Genomic DNA, 22,422 nt, shown 5'->3' with positions numbered 1-22,422 from the left:
CTTGGCTTATTCACTTTTATGGAGAAGGGGGCCTGTTACCAACAGTGCCGCAGGGTATAATCTTGCTCCTGCATCATTCCTTTGCACATACAATTATGCATGTGTATCTCCAGGATGAATTCTCGAAAGTAAATTGCTGGGTCCTGGATCAGGTGGCTCCGTAATTTTAATGGACATTATCAGATTTCTCTGACCATTTTGAATTTCCGTTAGCAGTGGAATTAAGAGTCCCCCATTTTCCTACAATCTTTCTAATCAAGTGTGCTGTCAAATTTTGGGATCATTACAAACCTGGTAGGTAAGAAATGCAGCCTCAATGTAGTGTGGGCTTTTTTTTTTTTTAAGTGGCTTTATTTAGACATAAATGATGTGCAATAAATGGCAGGTTTTTAAGCTGTACAGTTTGAATGATGAGTTTTGACGTATATACACCAGTGAAGCCATCGCCACAGCCAAGGTAGTGAACATATCTGTTACCCTTAGAAGCTCTTTGCATCTCCTCCTTCAACACTAATCTGCTTTCTACCACTGTCAGAGTACACACATATTTTAGAACTTGTGGAACAATATGGTGAGTATTCTTTTTTTGGTTTGGTTTTTCCACTCTGCCTCATTATTTGAGATTTTTCTATGCTGCGGTATGTATATTAATCTTTCCTTTTTTTTTTTTTTTTTTTTTACTGCTGAGTAGTATTGCATTTCATAGGTAAACCATAGTCTATTTATTTACCCATTGGAAGATTTCCAGTTTTAGACTGTTTAAGTTGTGAGTACCCATGTATTATGTGCTATTTTTGTATTGACAAATTTTCATTTCTTTTGGGTAAATACTTAATCCTTGAGGCAGCTAGGATCTTGGTACCCAAACTGTGACCCTTAAACCTTTGCATCGCTTCCTGACCCTGGGGGATGGGTATGGCTTGGAGGAGGGCCAGATCAGATCATGGAGTCCCAGGGCATGGCCTCCTTGCTTGGACTAAGCTTGAAATAACAGCTGCATTGAATACTATTTTGTATAAATAAGGAATACTGATTTTTATTTTAACTTTTTTTTACCATGCCACAGCTTGCAGAATCTTAGTTCCCCAACCAAGGATCGAACCCTTTCCCCCTTATGTGGAAGTATGGAGGCAGTCCTCGTCACTGGACCAGGGAATTCTCAAGAATACTGATTTTTTTTTTTTTTTAAAGAAATGCTCATTCTTTGGAAAGGTCACATTCTGGGAGATGAGGTGAAGGAGTAAAGAGGCCATCTGGATCCTAGGTGGGACATGAGTGAAGCAGGAAAGACAGGGAGCCCTGTGGCTCTGAGGAGCGCTGGACTGATGTCCTGCTTCATATCCTCAGGCACTTGTCCAGCTGGGCAGCCAGGATCTGCTGGTCATCTGTGTGTTTTCTCAGAGCCCCTGTATTTTGCAGCAGCTGACGATAGCGGGAGTAATGAACTTTCAGAGATCTCTTTGCTTAGTGGCGACCAGAGCACTTTTGCATTGTGATCATTTATATGGAGGAGGGAGGTTCCTGGTGTCCACCCCATGAAGGCAGCAGCTGTGGTCTGTTTGTTCACTACTGTTTCCCATAACAGTGCCTGGTGCATAGCGGACGCAGTATGTTTTTTTGCTGAGTGCAGAAAGCAACCAGTTTTGGGTGGGGGTGTTTGCCAATGCTAACTGTACTTGTTAGGGGTGCCTTGCCTTGAGGAAGGGGCACTTGGGCTGTTAGAAAGAGTTAGTAGCATCCAAGTGGCTCCAGAAGGCTGGCCTGGGAAGGGCAAGGGAGAGGAGGAGGATGGAGAAAAAGGAGGCCAGACAGGGCGGGGTGTTCTTGTAAACTCTGCTAAGGAGTATGAACGTCAATATTTGAACTTCTTGGGAAATCACTGGTAGAGTTTAAGCAATACAATGGCATGCAAAGATGTGTATTTTTAGAGATCCCCCTGGCTGCCGTAGGAGGGATGGACACCTGGAGGCTGGGTTGGGAGAGGCAAAGAAAGCCCAGAGTGGGGTGCTGGAGGAAATCTGGACAAAGACAGCATGACCTGCCTAGGACAGTGACCCAGGGCCGGGCCTGGGCTGATTTCTGGTAGCTAAAATATAGTGGTGATGGGAAAGAAGAGGGTGGAGCCAAGGAACTCTGGGGAAGGTGACGATATCCAGCATAAGGGGCCAAACCAGTCCTTGACATTCTCCAGGCTGGGTCTCTACCCTGGAAGCCAAGAACAAGGCTGAGACTTTTTTTTTTTAATTGAGGTATAATTCACACACTGTTACATTCACTCCCTTAAGGTATGAAATTCATTCGTCTCCAGTGTGTTTACAAGGTAGTCCAGCCATTGCATGCATGCTCAGTCTCTTCAGTCGTGTCCCACTCTGCGACCCCATGGACTATAGCCCACCAGGCTCCTCTGTCCATGGGAATTCTCCAGACAAGCATACTGGAGTGGGTTGCCATGCCCTCCTCCAGGGGACCTTCCTGACCCAGGGATTGAACCATGTGTCTCCTGCATTACAGGTGCATTCTTTACCCACCGAGTCACCTGAGAAGCCCAGTCCAGCCTTTGCACCATCACATTCCAGAATGTTGTCTCAAAGAAAACCTAGTACCCATTGCAGTCCCCTCCCAGGGAGGATCAAGCTGTCCTAGAGGCCTTGTTTCTGTCCTGGTCAGTTCCCAAGGAGCTGTGCGATCTTAGGCAAGTCCCTACCTCACCTTGGTCCCTAAAGGCCCTTCCAGCTGTGACTCCATGCAGTGATTCTGGGTGGGCAGATTATGTTATGGTCATACTCCCATGACTCTAATGTTAAGGATTTTTAATGGGGGAGGAGGGCTTGTTTCATTTTATTTTTTATGGTAATCAAGCACAGATGATTCTACTATAATTACCACCTTAATTAGCATCTTGGCATAAACCTCTGTCTTCATTTTTGGTTACCTCCTAAAATTGCACTTCCGAAAGTGGAATTACTGATTCAGGGGATGGAGACATATTTAAAGTTGTTTGTATATATTGCTAAATTGTTTAATTACTGATTCAGGGGATGGAGACATATTTAAAGTTGTTTGTATATATTGCTAAATTGTTTTCCAGAGAGGTTGCAAGAACAGGTCGTTTCATCAGACCCTTGTCAATTGAGTGCCTTTAGAAACCATTGTTCATTTCCCTGGCAAAATGAAAATGATGTGGGATTGTTTGAATATGGATTTATTCAATCACCAGCTTGAGTAAGCACACTTAGAGGCAGTTTTGAGTCTTCTATCCTCCCATTTGTGATCTGCCCTTCTGCTGTCGCCCTGGCGTCTTCTGGGAGGGCTGTGGGTTGCACCCTTCTGGTGACACTCTTCACTTGTGAGTCCTGGGATCCCTGTGGTTGGGCACGGTGACTGGGCTGCTTGATGGGTGACTTTCTAAAATAGTTTGAATTTATTTGTTTTTGCCTGTGCTGGGCCTTCGTTGCTGCCTGGGCTTCTGTCTAGTTGCTGAGAGTGGGGGCTGTTTGTTGCAGCGTGGGCTTCTCATTGCAGTGGCTTCTCTTGTTGTGGAGCACAAGCTCTGGAGTGCTTGGGCTCAGCTGCTGTGACTCCCAGGCTCTAGGACACAGGTTCAGTAGTTGTGGCGCTCTGGCTTAGATGCGCCACAACATGTGGGATCTTCCCAGACCAGAGATCGAACTTGAGTCTCCTTCGTCTCTTGCGTTGGCTGGCAGATTGTTTAGCACTGAGCCACTAGGGAAGCCCTTAGTGGGTTGACTTGTAGCAAACTCTCCAGAACTTAGACATCGTCAGGCCCCTCTGCCTATGGATGTCAGGCGAGTGCATTCTCCTCCTCGGTTCTGTCTTGTCTCAACAAAAATTTGAAGCCATGAACGTTAGAGCCCACAGCGTGTCATAGCTCTCGGACAGACCGTGTTATAGCTCTCAGGTCTCGAACAGACTGTGTTATAGCTCTTAGACAGGTCAGTGTTACAGGTCGTGTTACAGCTCAATTTTATTTAGAAAATAGCAGGAAAATCCATCCTTGAGGCACGAGGGCATGCCGACCCAAAGACGCTCAAAGAGAAGAGAGGGGGTCCCTGGCCCTTTGGCTCCTCTTTTTATATGTTTTTTCCTCCCACCCTGGGCCTGCCCTATGTAAATTGGGCTAGCCAGGAGTGCTGTTTGTTCTACCTGAGGTCCTCACTGCTGTCTTCAGACCTTCCTTTGTTCTATTTTCCAGGCTTTTTACTTCCTTGTCTTTTAGCCACGGCCATTCTGGACTCCTGTTTCCTATTCTAACTACCTAACAGTCTCTTGCGTTGGCCGGCAGATTCTTTAGCACTGAGCCACTAGGGAAGCCCTTGGTGGGTTGACTTGTAGCACTCTCCAGAACTTAGACATCATCAGCTAAGTATTAGCAGAACTGCCCAGTTACTCCTATAAGACCTCAGAGCATTTTAGCACCAATTCAGAACGAGGAGCCTTCCCCCTCCATGTTCCTCTAGAGGGCAAATTTTCTCCGAGGGTAGGTTGGCTTTTTGAAGAGGACCAATAATTTCTTGATGGCTCAGATGGTAAAGAATCTGCCTGTAATGCAGGAGACCTGGGTTCGATCCCTGGGTCAGTAAAAGCTTCTGGAGAAGGGAATGGCTACCCATTCCAGTATTACTGCTTGGAGAATTCCATGAACAGAGGAGCCTGGTGGGCTACAGTCCATGGGGTCGCAGAGTCCAACACAACTGAGTGACTAACACACACACACTCACACACACACACAAAGAATGTCTATGCTGTGATGTGGGAGAATCAAGGTGCCCAAAGCTAGAGCAAGTTCTGGTTTGAGTGGTGGGGGAGGGGATGGGTGACTCTGCTGAATGGAATTGCTCTAAAATGGGAATATCCATCTATTATTGAAACTCAGAGTTTCTGTGAAGCAAGGACAGGATCCACAGTAAGCCATAAATGGGGCCAGAGTCCCCAGAGCAGGGACCTCCCAGAGGCCTCACGGGGGATCTTTTGTTTCTAAAAACAAAGTCTCTGAATTGCTCTGCTCACATTTTCCTGATGACTTTGCTGCGGGGCATGTCCCTTGACTGAGGAGGAAGTGGAGAGACAAAGGAGGGGGTGAGGTGCCCCGGGGGGGGGGGGGGGGGGGGGCCCTGAGTCAGCAGCGGGGGCCCGCTTGAGTGGGAGCTTCTAGGCCTCTCTCCCCAGGGCCTCAGTCTGGCTGCAGGCAGTAGCTCTGTGTATGGGGAGGTGTGGGGTATGGGTCTCCCACAGAGGGTCCCGACAGCCCCTGGTGTGCTGACAGCAGCTGGTGTGGAGGAGGGAGGCTTGCTTTAGAGGCAGGGTGCAGGGTTAGTACGGCCCGCAGTGAAGGGACCAGGGTGGGGAGGCTGGAAGCAGGCAGGGGGCGGAGCAGTTATTAGCCTCCCTGAGCCTGTTTGCTCAGCTCCTGGGGCTTCCCCTCCTTTGTCCTGTGGAGCCAGGTGAATCTTACATGTGTCCTCTGAGTGGGCTTTAGTTTGGGACTTCAACCCATGTGGCTGGGACACAAACCCAGCCAAAACCCATGGTTCCTGGGTTTTCAGGACCTAATCAAGCTCAGATCCTTGATGTCTCATTGCAGAAAAAATTCAGTGAGAGATAAAGTGATAGGTACGAAGTGGATTTAATTCAGATTTGGAGAGAAGCACACTCCACAGACAGAGTGTGGGCTATCTCAGAGGGCGAGTCAGTTCAGTCACTCAATCACATCCATCTCTTTGTGACCCCACGGACTGAAGCCTGTCAGGCTTCCCTGTCCATCACCAACTCCCAGAACTTGCTCAAACTCATGTCCATTGAGTTGGTGATGCCATCCAATCATCTCATCCTCTGTCATCCACTTCTCCTCAACCTTCAATCTTTCCCAGCATCAGGGTCTTTTCAAATGAGTCAGTTCTTCCCATCAGGTGGCCGAAGTATTGGAGTTTAGCTTCAGCATCAGTCCTTCCAATGAATATTCAGGACTGATCTCCTTTAGAATGGACTGGTTGGATCTCTTTGCAGTCCAAGGGACTTTTAAGTGTCTTCTCCAACACCACAGTTCAAAAGCATCAATTCTTTGGTGCTAGCTTTCTTTATAGTCCAACTCTCATATCCATACATGATTACTGGAAAAACCTTGTTGAGGATCAAGGTCTAATTAAAGTCAGCTTGTCTGCCATCTTGGACCCATTTGGTTCTAATCGGTTTATGTTGTCCCCTTGGGCTAGGTCATTCTTTCAGAAAGTTGTGCCCTGTCCCCCTCCCTCCTGTTACATGAGGACTCAGGACAGCTCGCTAGATGGAGCCACTGTTTTCCTCTGTGTCAGAGGCTATGGAAATGGCCTCTGCCCTCCCTGTTACCCGTTGGCCCTCTCCTCCCAGGCATGGGGTCATTTCTGAAAACTAGACCAACCCTAGCCTGCACTGCCCGAATTATCCAGAAAACCCTGGAGTCGGGTGGATACCCTCTCTTTCATGTCCCTGTAGACCTGTGCTCCTTACCTCGGAACCTGATAGCCACGCTGTCCCTACAAGGGAACTGGGTATAGGAGACCCAGTCCCTCCTTCAGAACAGGGGTGAGGCAGGTAGGTACAGATGGCCCAGCCGAGCGCCTGGATGGAAGCGTGGCCCGCAGGGATGCTCTGCTGTGCACGGTCTGTACTGGAGACGCTATTTAGGAAGCATCTCATCTGGGCTTGAGCCCCGGGGAGGGGGAGTGTGCTCGGGTGCATGGGGATCAGCGGCCTTCTCCACTTCTGTCTAGTGGGGCCAGCCTTCTCCCACCCACAGCCCCATGCCTGGAAGAGCCCTGGGACCCTGCATGCTGGTCAGTCAGATGAGTTCCAGGTTGCAGGAGGGTTAGTTGGTGGACACAGAAATCTCAGAACACCTGCCTGGCGGTGCTCCCAGCTCTTGAGCCACCATCCACCTGAAGGGGCAGTGGGAACTCTGGGTGCCCTTGGAGCCCAGAAATCAGCAGTGCTAGGGGTGCCCCAGAGTGTTTGCAGAAAGGGAGGACAGGATGTGTCCGTCATACACCTGGACACGGGCAACTCCGTCTCTCCCGACTCTTATCTCTGCTGTTCCAGGTGTCTGGATTCTGCCTGCTCAGCTCCTGAAGACCCCCTTCCTTCTCAGTTCCCTCCCTGCCCTGCCTCACACCTGGAGGGAGAGGGGCTTGCAACAACACAACGTGGGGAGGTTGCAACAGGGGTGCCCGCCCTCTTTGTTTGCACCTCTGGGATCAGAAGCAGCAATCAGAGCACAGATTCTTCACTATTTGGAGGACAGTGTCCTTTGCCCACCCTGGCTCCCCCAAACTGTGTGCAAATTGCTCCAGGAACACACAGATGCCTGCCTGTGGCTGCGGGTTCCGAGGGCTTGCTGCCACTGTGCTAAGAGCTGGAAGTGACCAAGAGTAACTGTAGTTTTATGGTTTGAGCTTCCCCCTGGAAGTTGCTGGCCTTCAGTAGTTTCCAGAGTTCCGAAATGGCTACATCAGACAGACTCGGCGAGTGTCCTTGTTGTCTAGGTGGGGAGACAGTTTCCTGGTGCTTGCGACACCTCTGTATGCCTAGAATTCTCTCCTATTTACAGCCATATTAATCATTTTTTAAATAGTTCAGTCCATTAAGTACATTCACATCACTGTACAACCGTCATCACCACTTCAGAAGTCTTGCAAAACCGAAACTCTGTTAATCCATTATATATAACTCCTTATTCCCTCCTCCTGGAAACTATCATTTTACTTACTGCTTCTGTGAATTTGATGCTGACTACCTCATATAAACAGAATCATACCGTGTTTATCTTTTTATTTCACCTAGCATAATGACTTCAAGGTTCAGCCTTGCTGTACCATGTGGCACACTTTCCTTCCTTTTAAAGCCTGAATAATATTCCACTATTGGGCTTCCCTGGTGGCTCAGCAGTAAAGAATTCACCTGCTATGCAGGAGATGCAGGGTCTATCCCTGGGTGGGGAAGATCCCCTGGATTAGGAAATGAATACCCATTCCAGTATCCTTGCCTGGGAAGTCCCATGGACAGAGGAGCCTGGTGGGCTACAGTCCATGGGGTCGCAAAGAGTCAGACACGACTTAGTGACCAACCACAACAGCAATTTTCCATTATATGAGTAATACTACATTTTATTTATCTATGCATCCATTGATGAGCACTTGGATTGGTTTTTTTGGCAATTGTAAATAATGCTGCTATGTTTATTTATTTTTCTTTTGCTTTCTACTTACCAAAGTAATATACATCTTAATCACTTCAAGCATGACATTACAGAAATAACATTTAAAGGGAAAGTCCCTGTTATTGTACACCTGAAAAAGAAAAGAAAGAAAGAAAGTTTAGTTGCTCAGTCATGTCTGACTGTTTGCGACCCCATGGACTGTAGCCTGCCAGGCTCCTCTGTCCATGGGATTTTCCAGGCAAGAGTACTGGAGTGGGTTGCTATTTCCTTCTCCAGAGGATCTTCCCCACCTAGGGATCGAACCTGGGTCTTCCACATTGTAGGCAGGACACTTTACCATCTTGAAGGGAACCAGTATTAACAGTTTCATATTACCAGAATCGTGTCAGGATTCTCATTTAGGTATATACTGACATATAATTTTTAAAAGTGGAATTAGGTACTGTACATGCTTAAATATTGTTTAATGTTTTATTCTGAGCTAATTTCCAAATTGCAAGACTATTCAAAGAATTTCTCTTTACCACATTTACTTTATCTTCTCTCACTTGCTTTTTCTGAAGTCTCCTGGCAGATATAATGTCCCTTTACTTCTAAATACTTTATATTTTCTAAAAACAAGGACTGCCACTAACATTGTCCCTTAATACAATGATCAAAATCAGGAATACAGTATTATTGTAATTTACTGATTTAGTTGGATATCACCAATTAGCCAATAGTGTCCTTAATAACAAAAGAAAATCTCATATTTTTCTTAGATAATGGTAAACATTAAGTTGTCTCCCTGTTTTTCACAATTAATTGTCATGTCTTATTCGCCTTGTTTAAACTGGAATGGTCATTCAGACTCTGACTTTTACGTTGAGTTGCTTTGACAAGTACAAGTCAGTTATTTTGTAAAATGCTTCTTAATTTAAACTCGTCTGATGTTTCCTCATGATGAGATACAGATTATGCACTTTTTGCAGGAATACCCCAGAAGTGAAGTTGTGTTCTTCTCAGTACATCATATCAAGAGACACATGCTATTCATCTTCCCATTACTGGTGACTTGAACAGATAGTATCTGTTGTAAATTTTCTTTCTTTTTTTTAAGATTGAAGTTTAATTTAAAATACTATGTTCATATCAGGTGTACAGAAAAGTGATTTGGTTTATTTTCCATTATATGTTATTACAAGGTATTAATATAGTTCCCTGTGCTATATATTAGGTCCTTGTTGTTTATAATTTTATATATAGAGGGGTGTATATCTTAGTCCCAAACTCCTAATTTATCCCTCCCCAACTCCCTCCTCCCTTGTGGTAAGCATAGGTTTGTTTTCTGTCTGTGAGTTGGTTTCTGTTTTGTGAAGAAATTCATTTGTATCACTTTTTTAAAAAGGTTCCACATATAAGTGATATTATATCATATTTGTCTTTCTCTGTCTTCACTTAATATGATAATCTCTAGGTCCATCCATGTTGCTGCAAATGGCGTTATTTCATTCTTTTTTATGGCTGAGTAATATTCCAGTATATATATGGACCACACCTTTATCTATTCATCTTTTGATGGACATTTAGGTTGCTTCCATGTCTTGGCTATTGAATAGTGCAAACATTGGGGTGAGTGTCTATGTTGAGTTAGAACTGTCTCCAGATATATGCCCAGGTGTGGGATTGCAGGATCATATGGTAACTATAATTTTGTTTTTTTATTTTATTTTATTTTTTGCCTGTACTGGGGTCTTCACTGCTGTGTGCAGCTTTCTCTAATCGCAGCAAGTGGGGCTACTCTCGTTGCAGTGCACAAGCTTCTCACTGTGGTGGCTTCTCCTGTTGTAGAATATGGGCTCTAGAGCGTATGGACTTCAGGAGTTTTGGTTCACAGTCTTTATTTATTTACTTGGCTGCAACGGGTCTTAGCTGCAGCGTGTAGGGTCTTTAGTTGTGGCATGAAAACTCGTACAGAATTTAGTTCCCTGACCAGGGATCGAACCAGGGCCCACCACATTGGAAGCAGGGAGTCCTCGTCACTGGACCACCAGGGAAGTCTTTTGTAGACTTTATAACGATGGCCATGCTGACTGGTGTGAGATGATACCTCATTGTAGTTTTGATTTGCATTTTTCTAATAATTAGTGATATTGGGCATCTTTTCACGCTCACTTGCTTCTCATGTGCCTGTTGGCGATCAAAACAATTTTTTAATCCGGTAAAATGTACATAGAGTGAAATGTGCACATCTTGAATTAACTGGTTGATGAATTTTGTTGGGTACGTCAGTTTAACCAACACCCCAGTCAAGTTATATACCGTTTGCAGTTTGTTTTTTTAATTAAGATATGATTCATACATCTTTGGAGAAGGCAATGGCAACCCACTCCAGTACTCTTGCCTGGAAAATCCCATGGACGGAGGAGCCTGGTGGGCTGCAGTCCATGGGGTCGCGAAGAGTCGGACACGACTGAGCGACTTCACTTTCACTTTTCACGCATTGGAGAAGGAAATGGCAACCCACTCCAGTGTTCTTGCCTGGAGAATCCCAGGGATGGGGGAGCCTGGTGGGCTGCCGTCTATAGGGTCACACAGAGTTGGACACAACTGAAGCGACTTAGCAGCAGCAGCAGCAGCAGCATATATCTTCCCTTATGGGTTAGAATAAGTTTTTGCCCAGTATTTTAGAGGAAGGAGCCAGTGTTTAGCTTTAGTTTAGTTTAGCCAGACTACCACTGAAGAGCAAGGCTTTAGAGTCATGTAGATTTAGGATCAATTTCTGCTCTGACACTTATAGCTCATACAAGGTGATTTTTAGCTCTCTAAGTATTAATTTTTTCATCTTTAAAATGGGGATGTTACCTAGCTCAAAACAGTGTCTCAAGAATTGAGTCCCTGAAACTCCTAAGAGCCCTTATAAATAAATTTTTTTAATGAAGAAACCAGTAGAAAAACCAACAAAAGATATGAACACTCCATTAACAGAAGAAAATAGTCATTTGTAGAGTCAATAAACCTATCAAAAGCTGTCCAGCCACACCGATGATCAAACATGCAAGTCAGAGCAACAGTGACAGAATTTTTCAGCTGTCAGATTGGCAGGGATTAAAAAGATACATAATGTGTCATGTTGGCAAGGGTTTAAGAGGTAGGCACTTGACAGTACATTGGCTCTGTATACTTGAAGGATAATTTGGCCTTATCGGTTAACATTGTTAAGTGCTCACACCCTTTATCCCAGTAGTTATTCTTTTGCCATTTATTCTACATATGTTCAGTTGCTAAGTCATATCTGACTCTTTGCAACCCCATGGACTGCAGCATGCCAGGCTTCCCTGTCCATCACTGTCTCCTGGAAGTTGCCCAAACTCATGTCCATTGTGTAGATGAGGCCATCCAACCATCTCATTCTCTGTTGTCCCCTTCTCCTCCTGCCCTCCATCTTTCCCAGCATCAGGGTCTTTTCCAGTGAGTCGACTCCACATCAGGTGGCCAAAGGATTGGAGCTTTAGCTTCCACATTGGTCCTTCCAGTGAATCTTCAGGACTGATTTCCTTTAGGATTGACTGGTTTGATCTCTTTGCTGTCCAAGGGACTCTCAAGAGTCTTCTCCAGCACCACAGTGCAAAAGTATCAATATGCCGGTGCTCAGCCTTCTTTATGGTCCACTCTCACATCTATACAAGACTACTGGAAAAACCATAGCTTTGTCTATATAGACCTTTGTGAACAGAGAGATGTCTCTGCTTATGTGCCTGTACAAATGGGCAAAGTGTGTGTTTTGTTGCAAAATCCATCAAAACATAAGCAACCCAAATGTTCAATAGAGCAAATTAGTTATGACTCAAGTTTGCAATGAAATATTATGCAGTTAATGAAAGGAATGAGGAAGCTCTAACATGACATGTTAAATTTTTACAATAAACTGTATAATGAAAAAAAAATTTTAAACAGCATCTAGACTCTCATATTCCTTTCCATGAGAAAAGTGTTCTGATTTAGCAATACTCAATTCACTGATGCCTGTGGTTAATGATCACAGCTAAGTCAGGGACATTTTTGTTAGGTGCAACAAGCAATTCTTCCAGCAGTTAAGCTTCGTCGGACCATGCTGTTTTGAGATGTTCCGTGGTGGTGTACATGCCTGGGGGCAGGTGTGCCACCATACTTGTTATGGTTAAAAACTTCATAGAGGCTAGAATTCGGAGAAGGCAATGGCACGCCACTCCAGTACTCTTGCCTGGAAAATCCCATGGATGGAGGAGTCTGGTGGGCTGCAGTCCATGGGGTCGCACAGAGTCGGACACGACTGAAGCGACTTAGCAGCAGCAGCAGAGGCTAGAATTGGAAACAGCAAATAGTCATTAACAGAGTGGCAAGTGGGTTCTCCTTTTAGGTCTACTGAGAAGGAGGCCCGTGTGTTATTTAGGTGCTCTGACATTCATTTATTCATTCAACAAACCTTTCCTGAACAGCTGCTATGCACCAAAAGGTTGCCCTTGGGGCTGGAGTTAGAACCCTCATGTAAGGACAATACTCAAAGCATGACTGAGGATATGATAATAAAAGACAGCAACCTGCATTGTCACTATAATCATGATAAAGAGGAACCCTTGACAGCATCAGAAAGAAGTTCTCTGAGAGCAGGGGCTGTATGGTTCACAGCATCTGCATTCACAGCACTCTAGTCCGTGCTTGGCACATAGCTGGTTAATATCTGGAATTTTCTAAATGAATGAGCGAATGAACAAATGAGTTGATAGAATCAGGGTTCTAACAAATAACAGAATTGGGACTTCCCTGGTGGTACAGTGGATAAGAATCCACCTACTTATACAAGGGACACAGGTTCAATCCCTGGTCTGGGAGGAGTCCAGGTGCTGCAGAGCAACTAAGCCTGTGCACCAGGCCGTCTGAATCTGTGTGCCTAGAGCTCGGGCTCCACAATAAGAGAAGCGACCACAATGAGAACTCTGCACCCTGCCACGAGGAGTAGGCCCCTCTCGCCACAACTGGAGAAAGCCCCCACGCAGCCACCAAGACCCACTGCAACCAAAAATAAATACATTGTAAAAAAATAACAGAAAACACACTCCAATTAGGATAATTTGAGGAAAGACTCTTCATGAAGGGGCATGTGAGTGCGTGAGGACTGTTGGAGAATCACAGGGAATGGTGCAGAAACCCAGGTAGAAGGACAGATGTTGTCACACCTGTAGGCTGTAGGAGGCGAGAGGAATTGGGTCACCGGAACTGGGAGGGAACAGGATTCACGGCCTCCTCGTCTCCTCTTGAATTGCCTGGGGAGCCAGAGGGCAGGGAGCCTGAATGTTTCCATCAGGCTGCACACCTGAAGGTATTTATCACACACTCCCGGGGCCTGGTTCTTTACATGCACTGTTCCAAACTCTGTGAGAGGAGGGGTGTCATCGCCTTGTTGCCGAGGAAACAGGATGAGATTAGCTCAGTCCCTTGCCCCAGCTATCATTAGGAAGAGGCAGAACTACTATCCTAAGAAATGCCAACATCTGTGGAGATTTTAAACCCAGGTGGCCCAGAGCTGTGGGCCCCACAGACAGACTGGATAGTTGGGAGGCAAATTATTAATACTACTCTGGGCCTCAGTCTCCCCATCTGGAAAAGGGAATGATACCCATCTTCGAGAATTCTTGAGATGATTCAATAACAGTGATATAGAAATTGGCACCTGGTCAACAAAAGGAAAATGTTGACCTGTGAAGCGCATGAAACATGGTTTTGGGTGGGAGAGCGTGGTTGTTCATTTTTGGTTAATTACTTTATACTTGTATTCATCAGTTTTTTGGCCCCAAACAGATAATGGTTAGATACCAAAGCAAGTTGCTTTCCCCACTAGTCTGTTCTTTTTTTCCCTCCCTCCTCTCTCTCTCTTCCTTTAACCTGGGGCCTTTTGGTGTCCTCTGCCTCAGTTTTGTGTGTTGGACCCTAGGCCCCTGGGCCATCCTCTGAGTGGCCACATGGCCAGTGCCTGCCACAGCTGGGGAGTCGTCCTCCACTTGGAATTCAGTGACCTCTTCCTCCTCCGTGCCAACAGCCGCTCCCTCCTGGGAGCCAGGAGAACCAGGAGAGGGCCCGAGGCAAAGATGTGGATCGTCGGAGACTTTGATGTGACTGGCTTGCTTCCTCCTGCAATTCTAACTGATGGGCTTCCAGGAGTGGACACTCTTTGCCATTTATTCTATTAACATTTATAACAATTCCTCAAAATGGATATCATCCCATTTTACAAAGAAGGGAACTATGGATCACAGAGATTAAATAAATTTGGCCAAAAATCGTACATGTGGCAGAGCCACAGAAAATGGAAATGTCTCTGCATCTCCTACTTTCTTATCTTTTCTTAAACTTTCTGGAGCCTTCAGTATGTTTTCTGAAGACTTAAAGAGCTTTAATTTTCTAATTACAAAAGCAATTTGTTGTTGTTGTTTAGTCGCTAAGTCATGTTTGACTCTTTTCTGACCCTGTGGATTACAGCCCACCATGCTCCTCTGTCCATGGATTTTTCCACGCAAGAATACTGGAGTGGGTTGCCATTTTCTTCTCAAGGGGATCTTCCTGACCCAAGGATCGAACCTACCTCTCCTGCATTGGCCGGCAGTTTCTTTACTACTGAGCCACCAGGGAAGCCCTATAAAAGCAATACTGGATTATAATAGAAAATATGTAAAGTAGGAGGGACATTTTCACATAGCTGCAGCCATACTGTCTGTATAAGTTTGTGGGTTTTTTTCATGTAACATTATAATACATGCCTTGTTCTAGAAATTCTTTGTAAACCTTATTTTCAGTGGCTGCTAATAATCCCTCAGCTGGGTACACTGCTGCTGCTGCTGCTGCTAAGTCGCTTCAGTCGTGTCCAACTCTGTGCGACCCCATAGACGGCAGCCCACCAGGCTCCCCCGTCCCTGGGATTCTCCAGGCAAGGACACTGGAGTGGGTTGCCATTTCCTTCCCCAGTGCATTAAAGTGAAAAGTGAAAGTGAAATCGCTCTGTCTTGTCCGACTCTTAGCGACCCCATGGACTGCAGCCCACCAGGCTCCTCTGTCCATGGGATTTTCCAGGCAAGAGTACTGGAGTGGGGTGCCATTGCCTTCTCCGCAGCTGGGTACACTATCATTTACTTAAACAATCGTCCATTGTCAGACCATCCGGTGGTTTCCAGTTCCTTGCTGTCAGCAACATTGCTGCAAAGAGCATCTTTTTATTCAGAAAGCTTTTTCTGTTTGTCCTATTTCCTTAAGATGGTTTCTCAGAAGTGGAAATACTGGTTCAATTACCGGTTCCCGTTTTATGTTTCTTCGTACATATTGCCAAGTTGTTCCCCAAAGGGTGGCCCCGGCAGAGTGGAGAGCATTCTGTGGGTAGTTTTCTGCTCTTAACTGGCTTTGTATTCCTTCCCAAAAGTCTCATAAAGAGAATGGCCCAGAGCGTGGTGGAAGTGATGGAAGACGCCAAGGGAAAGGTCCAGGAGAACCTTCTGGCCAACGGAGGTAGGTCCCTGAAGCGCGCTTATGATGGTCCTTTCCCAACTTATTCTAGTCCATTCGTGGTCCCAGCTGTGGACACACAGGAGGGCTGAAATGACATGACACCACGGAGGCTCCAAACTGACACGCTGGGCAGAGGCTGTCCACGCCGCTTAGAGCACAGTGGCACCGCTGTTTGGAAGATTCCAATCTCCCTTATAATCCTTCTGTCTCATTTATAAAGCACCTGGCTTTTCTTACCTGTAGCTGAACTCCTCAGTGAAATTTGAGATGAAAATGAATTCAATGGGGTTTAGGGGTTAGTTGGCCCACCCACCTTCTCTGTCAGCCTCGCTTCTATCCCCACACCCTAACCAGTTTAATCCTATCCCCAAAGGAGGCTGGAATGCCTCCAACTGGATTCTTTAGCTGTGCCCAGTAATTAGATGAGGGTTAGACCAAAAACACTTTGTGTAGCGGGTTTGCATTTGGAATTTCTGTCTCCTACGCTGATAGGATAAGGCTGTAGATTCCAAGCATGTTTTGGTCTATGTATTAGGGCACAGACAATTTGAGTGCCCTTAAAATGTGCAAGACAAAAACTCTGAGGCTTTGGGAACCTTAGAATTAGATGTTTCAATATCTGTAGAGATAATTAAACCCATGGCTCTATGCATTAGTATACTGAAAATGAAAGCATATATTCTATATTTAATATGTCATTTAGTACATATTATTAATATTATACATTATTATACATATGTTATACATTACAATAATATAATATTATGCATAATTACACACATATATTTAAAATATATAAATATTATAAATTTATTACATATATATTCATGTTTTTCCCCCCCAGAACCTTTTTTTTTTGATTGCCACATGGCATGGAGGATCTTAGTTCCCCAACCAGAAATTGAACCTGTACCCCCTGAGGTGGAAGGGCAGAGTCCGATCCACTGGACCATTAGGGAGCTCCCATCTGGGAATCTTGGAAACCATTAGTTACATCTGCTTGATTAAATTGATAAAGGGAAATGTTCATATTCCTAAATCAGAACTTAGTTTTGTATGTTACTGTAGTCTAATGACTCCATCCTCTAACGTTGCAGGTTTGAAAGAAAAAATGAAGTGTTTAAAGAGTAGGTTGTGTGTCGTTTGCTGTGTGTGTTCAGTGTGACTCCTGCGTGCCCCTGGGAAGGTGGAATCTCAGTCTGGTTGTAGGGATACAGTGACCAGGTGACGACGGATTTCTCAAGTGACAACCTCGTGGCTTGGTCACAGTGTCCATGTAACACAGACAGCAACTGTTTCTTCCCTTCCCCCTCTTCCTCGCGTCTCCCCTGCCTCCCCCAGCAGCACCGCATGCCTCCTGGAGTTCAGTATTGACTTTGGCATCTTTTTGCTTGTGGTTTGCTTCTTGCCTTGATGGCCGTCCCCAGCATCCTCCTGCCTACGAGGGCTGGCTGTTGGGTGGACCCTGACATCTTTAAATGCCAGGCTTAGCTTTGTGTGGCCTCAATGGGGGTCTCTCATACACTCTTCGAGCCTTTCCTGGGAGAGCCTCTGTGCTCAAACAGGCCATTTCTGGTTTCCCTGTTAGAAGGTGTTGTTTGCATTGGTTTTTCTCCAACCTGCTCAGACTGGTGGAATTAGAACCAGCAAATCCCATTAGGTAGGACATATACAAATCTTGGCAGACCAGAAGTCGCCAAAATGCCTTCCCAAATGCAATCTGTTAATTACACTGAGATTCCTCACCTGTGTGCTAATCCAAAAAATTGTTTTGTTGAGTTGATGAACTGATCTTATTTCCCAGCAGGTAACTCATAGGGCCCTAGACGGAAATGCTGACTTAGGACTACTTCTCTATCTGAGAAACCTGGTCTTGAGGATTTGAGAACTGACTCATTTGAAAAGACCCTGATGCTGGGAAAGATTGAAGGCGGGAGGAGAAGGGGATGACAGAGGATGAGATGGTTGGATGGCATCACCGACTCAATGGACATGAGTTTGAGTAAACTCTGGGAGTTGGTGATGAACAGGGAGGCCTTGTGTGCTGCAGTCCATGGGGTCGCAAAGAGTAGGACATGACTAAGCGACTGAACTGAACTGAGGATTCAAGAATTTGAGCTCACTTGACAATAATGATCAAAATGCTTACATTCTATTCAAAATTCACGTCAGTTAAAATTAGGTGTCATTATTACATCGTATCCATCCTCAGTCTCCTCTCAGGAGGAGAGAATCCAGCCTTATTTGTTTCCATCTGTTTCATTATCTCTAGGCCTCCTGGGAGTCAGGTCCCCATGACTTTCCAAAGCTGGTCTGGTACCCAGCCCTGTGCAAACAAAAGTCAAGGACCCTTGGGCAGCGTTCATGGCCCGCTCTTGAACATTCATCATGCACAGCAGCATAGTAAAGTCTCTGAAAAGTACTGCAGTCAAGACACCTTTGAGACAGTTTGGCTCAGGCTTTCCTGATAGCCTGCCTGCAATGCAGGAGACCCAGGGTGGAGCCCTGGGTCAGAAAGATCGCCTGGAAAAGGGAATGTCAACCCACTTGCCTGGAGAATCCCATGGATAGAGGAGCCTGGTGGGCTACAGTCCATGGGGTGGCAAAGAATCAGACACGACTGAGTGACTAACACTTTTAACTTTCTTGATATTATTCGGATGGACGAGGAACTATTTTTCTTCTAGAGAGCAGCCAGGGAGCTAGTGACAGAATTAACTGCAGGAACTCAGGGTTTCCCCAGCAGGTGAGATTTTAATCTGATCTCTCTGAGGTTACCCCCCAGGTCTTCTGGGCTATGTTTCCTGGAGGGCCAGGAGCCCCGGCCTTGGAACAGTCAGCCTTGGCCCTTTGCAACCTTGACAAGTCACCTCCCTGGGTCTTAGTTTTCTTGCCTTTATGGACTTAATCCCTTTACAGTTCTCGGCCTGGGCACCTTTTGTTTCCTCTTGCTGCGCTTGAAGCGGGAAGGATACAGGCGTGTGTGATTGCAGCAGAGCTGAGCAAACATGCCCTGGTCTGGCCGGGGTCCTGGAAGGCTCAGGGTTGGAACCACCTGATGGTCCGTCGGGCTGTCTGGCCTCTGTCAGTGTGGTCACCGGTCCTTTGTTCCTCTGCTGCCGGGAAGGCTTTGTTTGGGTTCTTGGATGACATCACTGTTGCTCAAGGGCAGCCGTCTGCGTGTTTTGATTCAAAGTGAGCCTGCCTGGGTCATGGTCTGACCTCACAGGCCTTCGATCCAAGCATGCACTGCTTCCTGGAGCCCAGGCTTCTGGGATTTCAGCCAGGGGACAGGAGGGGAGGGGAGCCTGTTGTTACAAGCAGGCAGAGAGAAGGCTGTGGTTTGGGAGCACCCAGAGGATCCGGGGCTGCCACTTTCTAAGGCTGAGAACTGTCCTCGGACCACACTCTCACCAAAGGCAATGTGCGAGGGGCAAGGTGCAGTGTCTGGAACTGGTCTTCCCAACTGGGAAGAGGTGACGTCGGAGGAGGAAGTCACAGTCACAACCCAGAGGTCTCTGGAGCCTTCTGCAGGGAGCTCGTCACCGTCTCCTTATCTTCCCTCCTCTTTCATCAGATACTCACACTTGGCCATTGAGCACCAGGCACTGTGCTGGGTTCTGGGCATCCGGAGATGATTGCCCTCTAGGAGCTCACGGTCCAGGATTCAGACCCGCAGTACCTCATGTGCTGTCATGGAAACCAAGGGCTTGGGAGCCTTCGCGAGGAGAGGGGCTGAGTCATAGAGGAATTATAGGCGTTCTAGTGGACAGGAGGATGCATTCATTCTCTTTGGGCTAAATGCTGGAAAGCCCAGAGTTAGTAAAAAATGCATGGAGATAAGAGCTTGTCTGAAAGGTACCTCTTCTAAGCAACCTGGCTAATGTTAGGACAGTAATCAGGGTTATTAGGAAGATTCTCATATGAAGTGCTTGCCCCTTGCTGGACACTGTCACAGAGCTCTGGGGACACAGAGATAGTCAACTGCCCTCAAGGAGCCTGAAAGAGCAGGGGAATCAACCATGGTTGTGTAGCGTCATTAGTGAGAAGGAGTTGGCCAGCGTCCACAGGCTCTGGCTGGCAAGGGAAGGGAGGGTTGGGCAGGCTTTCAGGACTTGGTCTCCATCCTGATGTTTAGGACAAGGGCAGCCGTGAGAGGGAGAGTGAGGGGCTAGGGTTGGCTTGGCTTGGGTGGTGTGATGTGCCCACGAGGTCTGGAGGGGACAGTGGTGGGGATCGCCAGAGCACACATCTGCCTGGCATTGGCCTAGGGGGATGTTCCCTGGTCTGTTGTGGTGGGGACGTGTTGGTGGCTCCCACCAGGCAGTGAGCGAACAGCATGGGAGCTGTGTGACCGTCATGCCTGTCCAGTGCCTGGCCCACAGTAGGGTTCAGTAGCAGCATCAAGGGTGACCACTGACACAGGACAAGTCCTTTGTGACCTTTGGTTCTGCCACTGACCATGCCCCTGCCATCATCCAGGCCTTAATTCAGCTCCTCGCAGGCCTGGATCCTCCCTGCAAAGTCATCTCCCTGCCCTAGTGTGGCAGTCCCCTAATCCATATTGATATCAAATTAGTACCAAAATCCCATATGAGTCAACTCAGGCTACCATATCAAAATACCCAGACTGGAGCTTAAACCGCGGACATTTATCTCTGGAGGCTGGAAATTCCGGGTCAGGGTGATGGCAGGGTTGGCTCCTGGTGAGAACCTGCCTCCTCCGCCGTGTGCTCACACGTCCCTTCCTTGGTGGGAGCACACACACAGGATGGGGCGGGGGTCAGGGCGGCTCTCTCGTGCCTCCTTCTAAGGGCACTTAGTTCACTGGGCCAGGACCTCGCCTTTGGTGCCTGCGGGGTACCCTAGGCAATCTCAACACCACTGGAATCAGAAAGTGAAAGTCGCTCAGTCGTGTCCTGCGACCCCATGGACTATACAGTCCCTGGAATTCTCCAGGCCACAACACTGCAGTGGGTAGCCTTTCCCTTCTCCAGAGGATCTTCGCAACCCAGGGATTGAACCCAGGTCTCCTGCATTGCAGGCGGATTCTTTACCAGCTGAGCCACAAGGGGAGCCCTTGGAATCTGAAGGACCTCTCTAAGTCCCGAGACCAGATGTATCCGTGTGTGGTTCTCAGGAAGGCGCCAACCCATGACAGCTTCCCTGTGTCCCCCCAACCCCACCCCCCGCTGTCTCCACCACTGCCTCACCTGCCCAAGGGTGGGGCAGAGAAGGAGCACCCCCCACCCCCAGCTCCTCGTTCCTCATCTCGTTTTCTGGTGGGGGTTACATGACTTACTCTGTGCCAAAGTTTCCTTATCTCTAAGCTGGAGATAATGATAAGCCCCAACAGGGTTGAAAAGTAAATTAACTGAAATATCGGGTTGGCCAAAAAGTTCGTTCAAGCGTTTTGGTATCCTCTTATGGAAAAACTCAAAAGAGCTTTCTGGCCAATCCAGTATTTCATGCCTCCAGGCCAGGGTGAAGCACCAACCAGGGTCAGCTGGCTGTGAAGGTCATCACCAGCATCGTCATCCTTAATGTTGAGTGAGTTAGTGAAGTCACTCAGTCGTGTCCGACTGACTCTTTGTGACTCCCAAGGACTGGTAGCCTAACAGGCTCCTCTGTCCATGGGATTTTCAAAGCAAGAGTACTGGAGTGGGTTGCCATTTCCTTCTCCAGGGGATCTTCCTGACCCAGGGATTGAATCCGGGTTTCCCACATTGTAGGCAGACGTTTTTACCATCTGAGCCACCAGGGAAGCCTTCCTTATGTTAAGGCCCATCTAACAGCTCTGCTCTCAGACCTCTTCCCTCCCCCAAGCCCCACTTCATTTCCATCTGCTCCGTGGCGACTCGTCAACCCCAACTGTCCGACTCAGGCTCATCTCGAGCTGAGCCCGTCTCCTCTCGCCTCTGCTCTGGCCCAGGCTGCCACCTCCTGGCTGCCTGGCTGAGTGAATGTCCCCTTCTTTCACGCCCCCATGCAACCTGGAAACCCAAGTGTCCCCCCAGGCTCCATTTTGCCCTGGGGTCACTATCCCTGCATCCTGTTAAGCAGACCTCCTGCCTCCACCCACAGGGCTTGGGCCCCCAAGCTTTTCCTTCTCTATTGCAAACCTGAGACGACTGCTCAGGACACAGGTGTGCTTGCCTGGCTACGCAGCCCCTGGAGGCTTGTGTCTGGACCTGCTTTGCTGAGCTTTCAGCTCTGCTGTTGGGGTCAGAGGGATGCGTGTCCAACTCCCGGCATACATGAGGGGCTCAGTAAACGGGCCCGGAGTCTTGATTGCCATAGGAGAAGGTGTAGACGTGACCTGACCCCACTCCGTCCACAGCCCCAGCCCGTCCATGTCCCCAGCCCATCAGCTTGACCCAGGGATTCCCCGTGCCCAGAAAGTGATGTTGGCCAGTCCACCTGGTCAACACCCAGCCCCCTCCTTCACTGGCCACATGGCAAACTCTCTGGCCCCCTCAGGACCCATGTGAATACAGGGTCTCCTCAAAGCCCTCTGAGCCCCCCAGCCCCCAGGGCAGGAGGCGGGTGCTGGCTCTCCCCTCCTCCCGCAGTCCTGCCCTCATCGCATCATGCATCTCACTGGGGTATCAACTTAGACCAGAGTCCCCAGGAGACTGAGGGCGAGCAGGCTATGACCTGCCAACCCTGGCATGGTAGCGAGCTGCCTTCGGTCATGGTGC

At 47.4% G+C, this 22,422-nt stretch overlaps 1 protein-coding gene across 10 annotated transcripts in view; it reads left to right on the top strand.

Moving 5' to 3' along the window:
• Nucleotides 1–22,422, top strand: part of ATP6V1C2 (ATPase H+ transporting V1 subunit C2) — an 88,717-nt gene that overhangs the window by 44,430 nt on the left and 21,865 nt on the right. For 7 of the 10 annotated variants that reach the window (XM_025261558.3, XM_025261557.3, XM_025261556.3 and 4 more), the window contains 2 exons: nt 15,636–15,721; nt 16,819–16,848. The exons of 1 other annotated variant lie outside the window; for it this stretch is intronic. In XM_025261558.3, the coding sequence (XP_025117343.1) occupies nt 15,636–15,721; nt 16,819–16,848 (116 nt within the window). The remainder of the gene's footprint in view (nt 1–15,635; nt 15,722–16,818; nt 16,849–22,422) is intronic. 2 more of the 10 variants (XM_006073760.4, XM_006073765.4) reach the window with 1 other exon arrangement.

This window comes from Bubalus bubalis, chromosome 12 (assembly GCF_019923935.1).
Source record: "Bubalus bubalis isolate 160015118507 breed Murrah chromosome 12, NDDB_SH_1, whole genome shotgun sequence".
Lineage (NCBI taxonomy): Eukaryota > Metazoa > Chordata > Mammalia > Artiodactyla > Bovidae > Bubalus > Bubalus bubalis.
The sequence above is the reverse complement of the archived record's forward strand: the minus strand, read 5'-3'. Positions and strand labels throughout refer to the sequence as shown.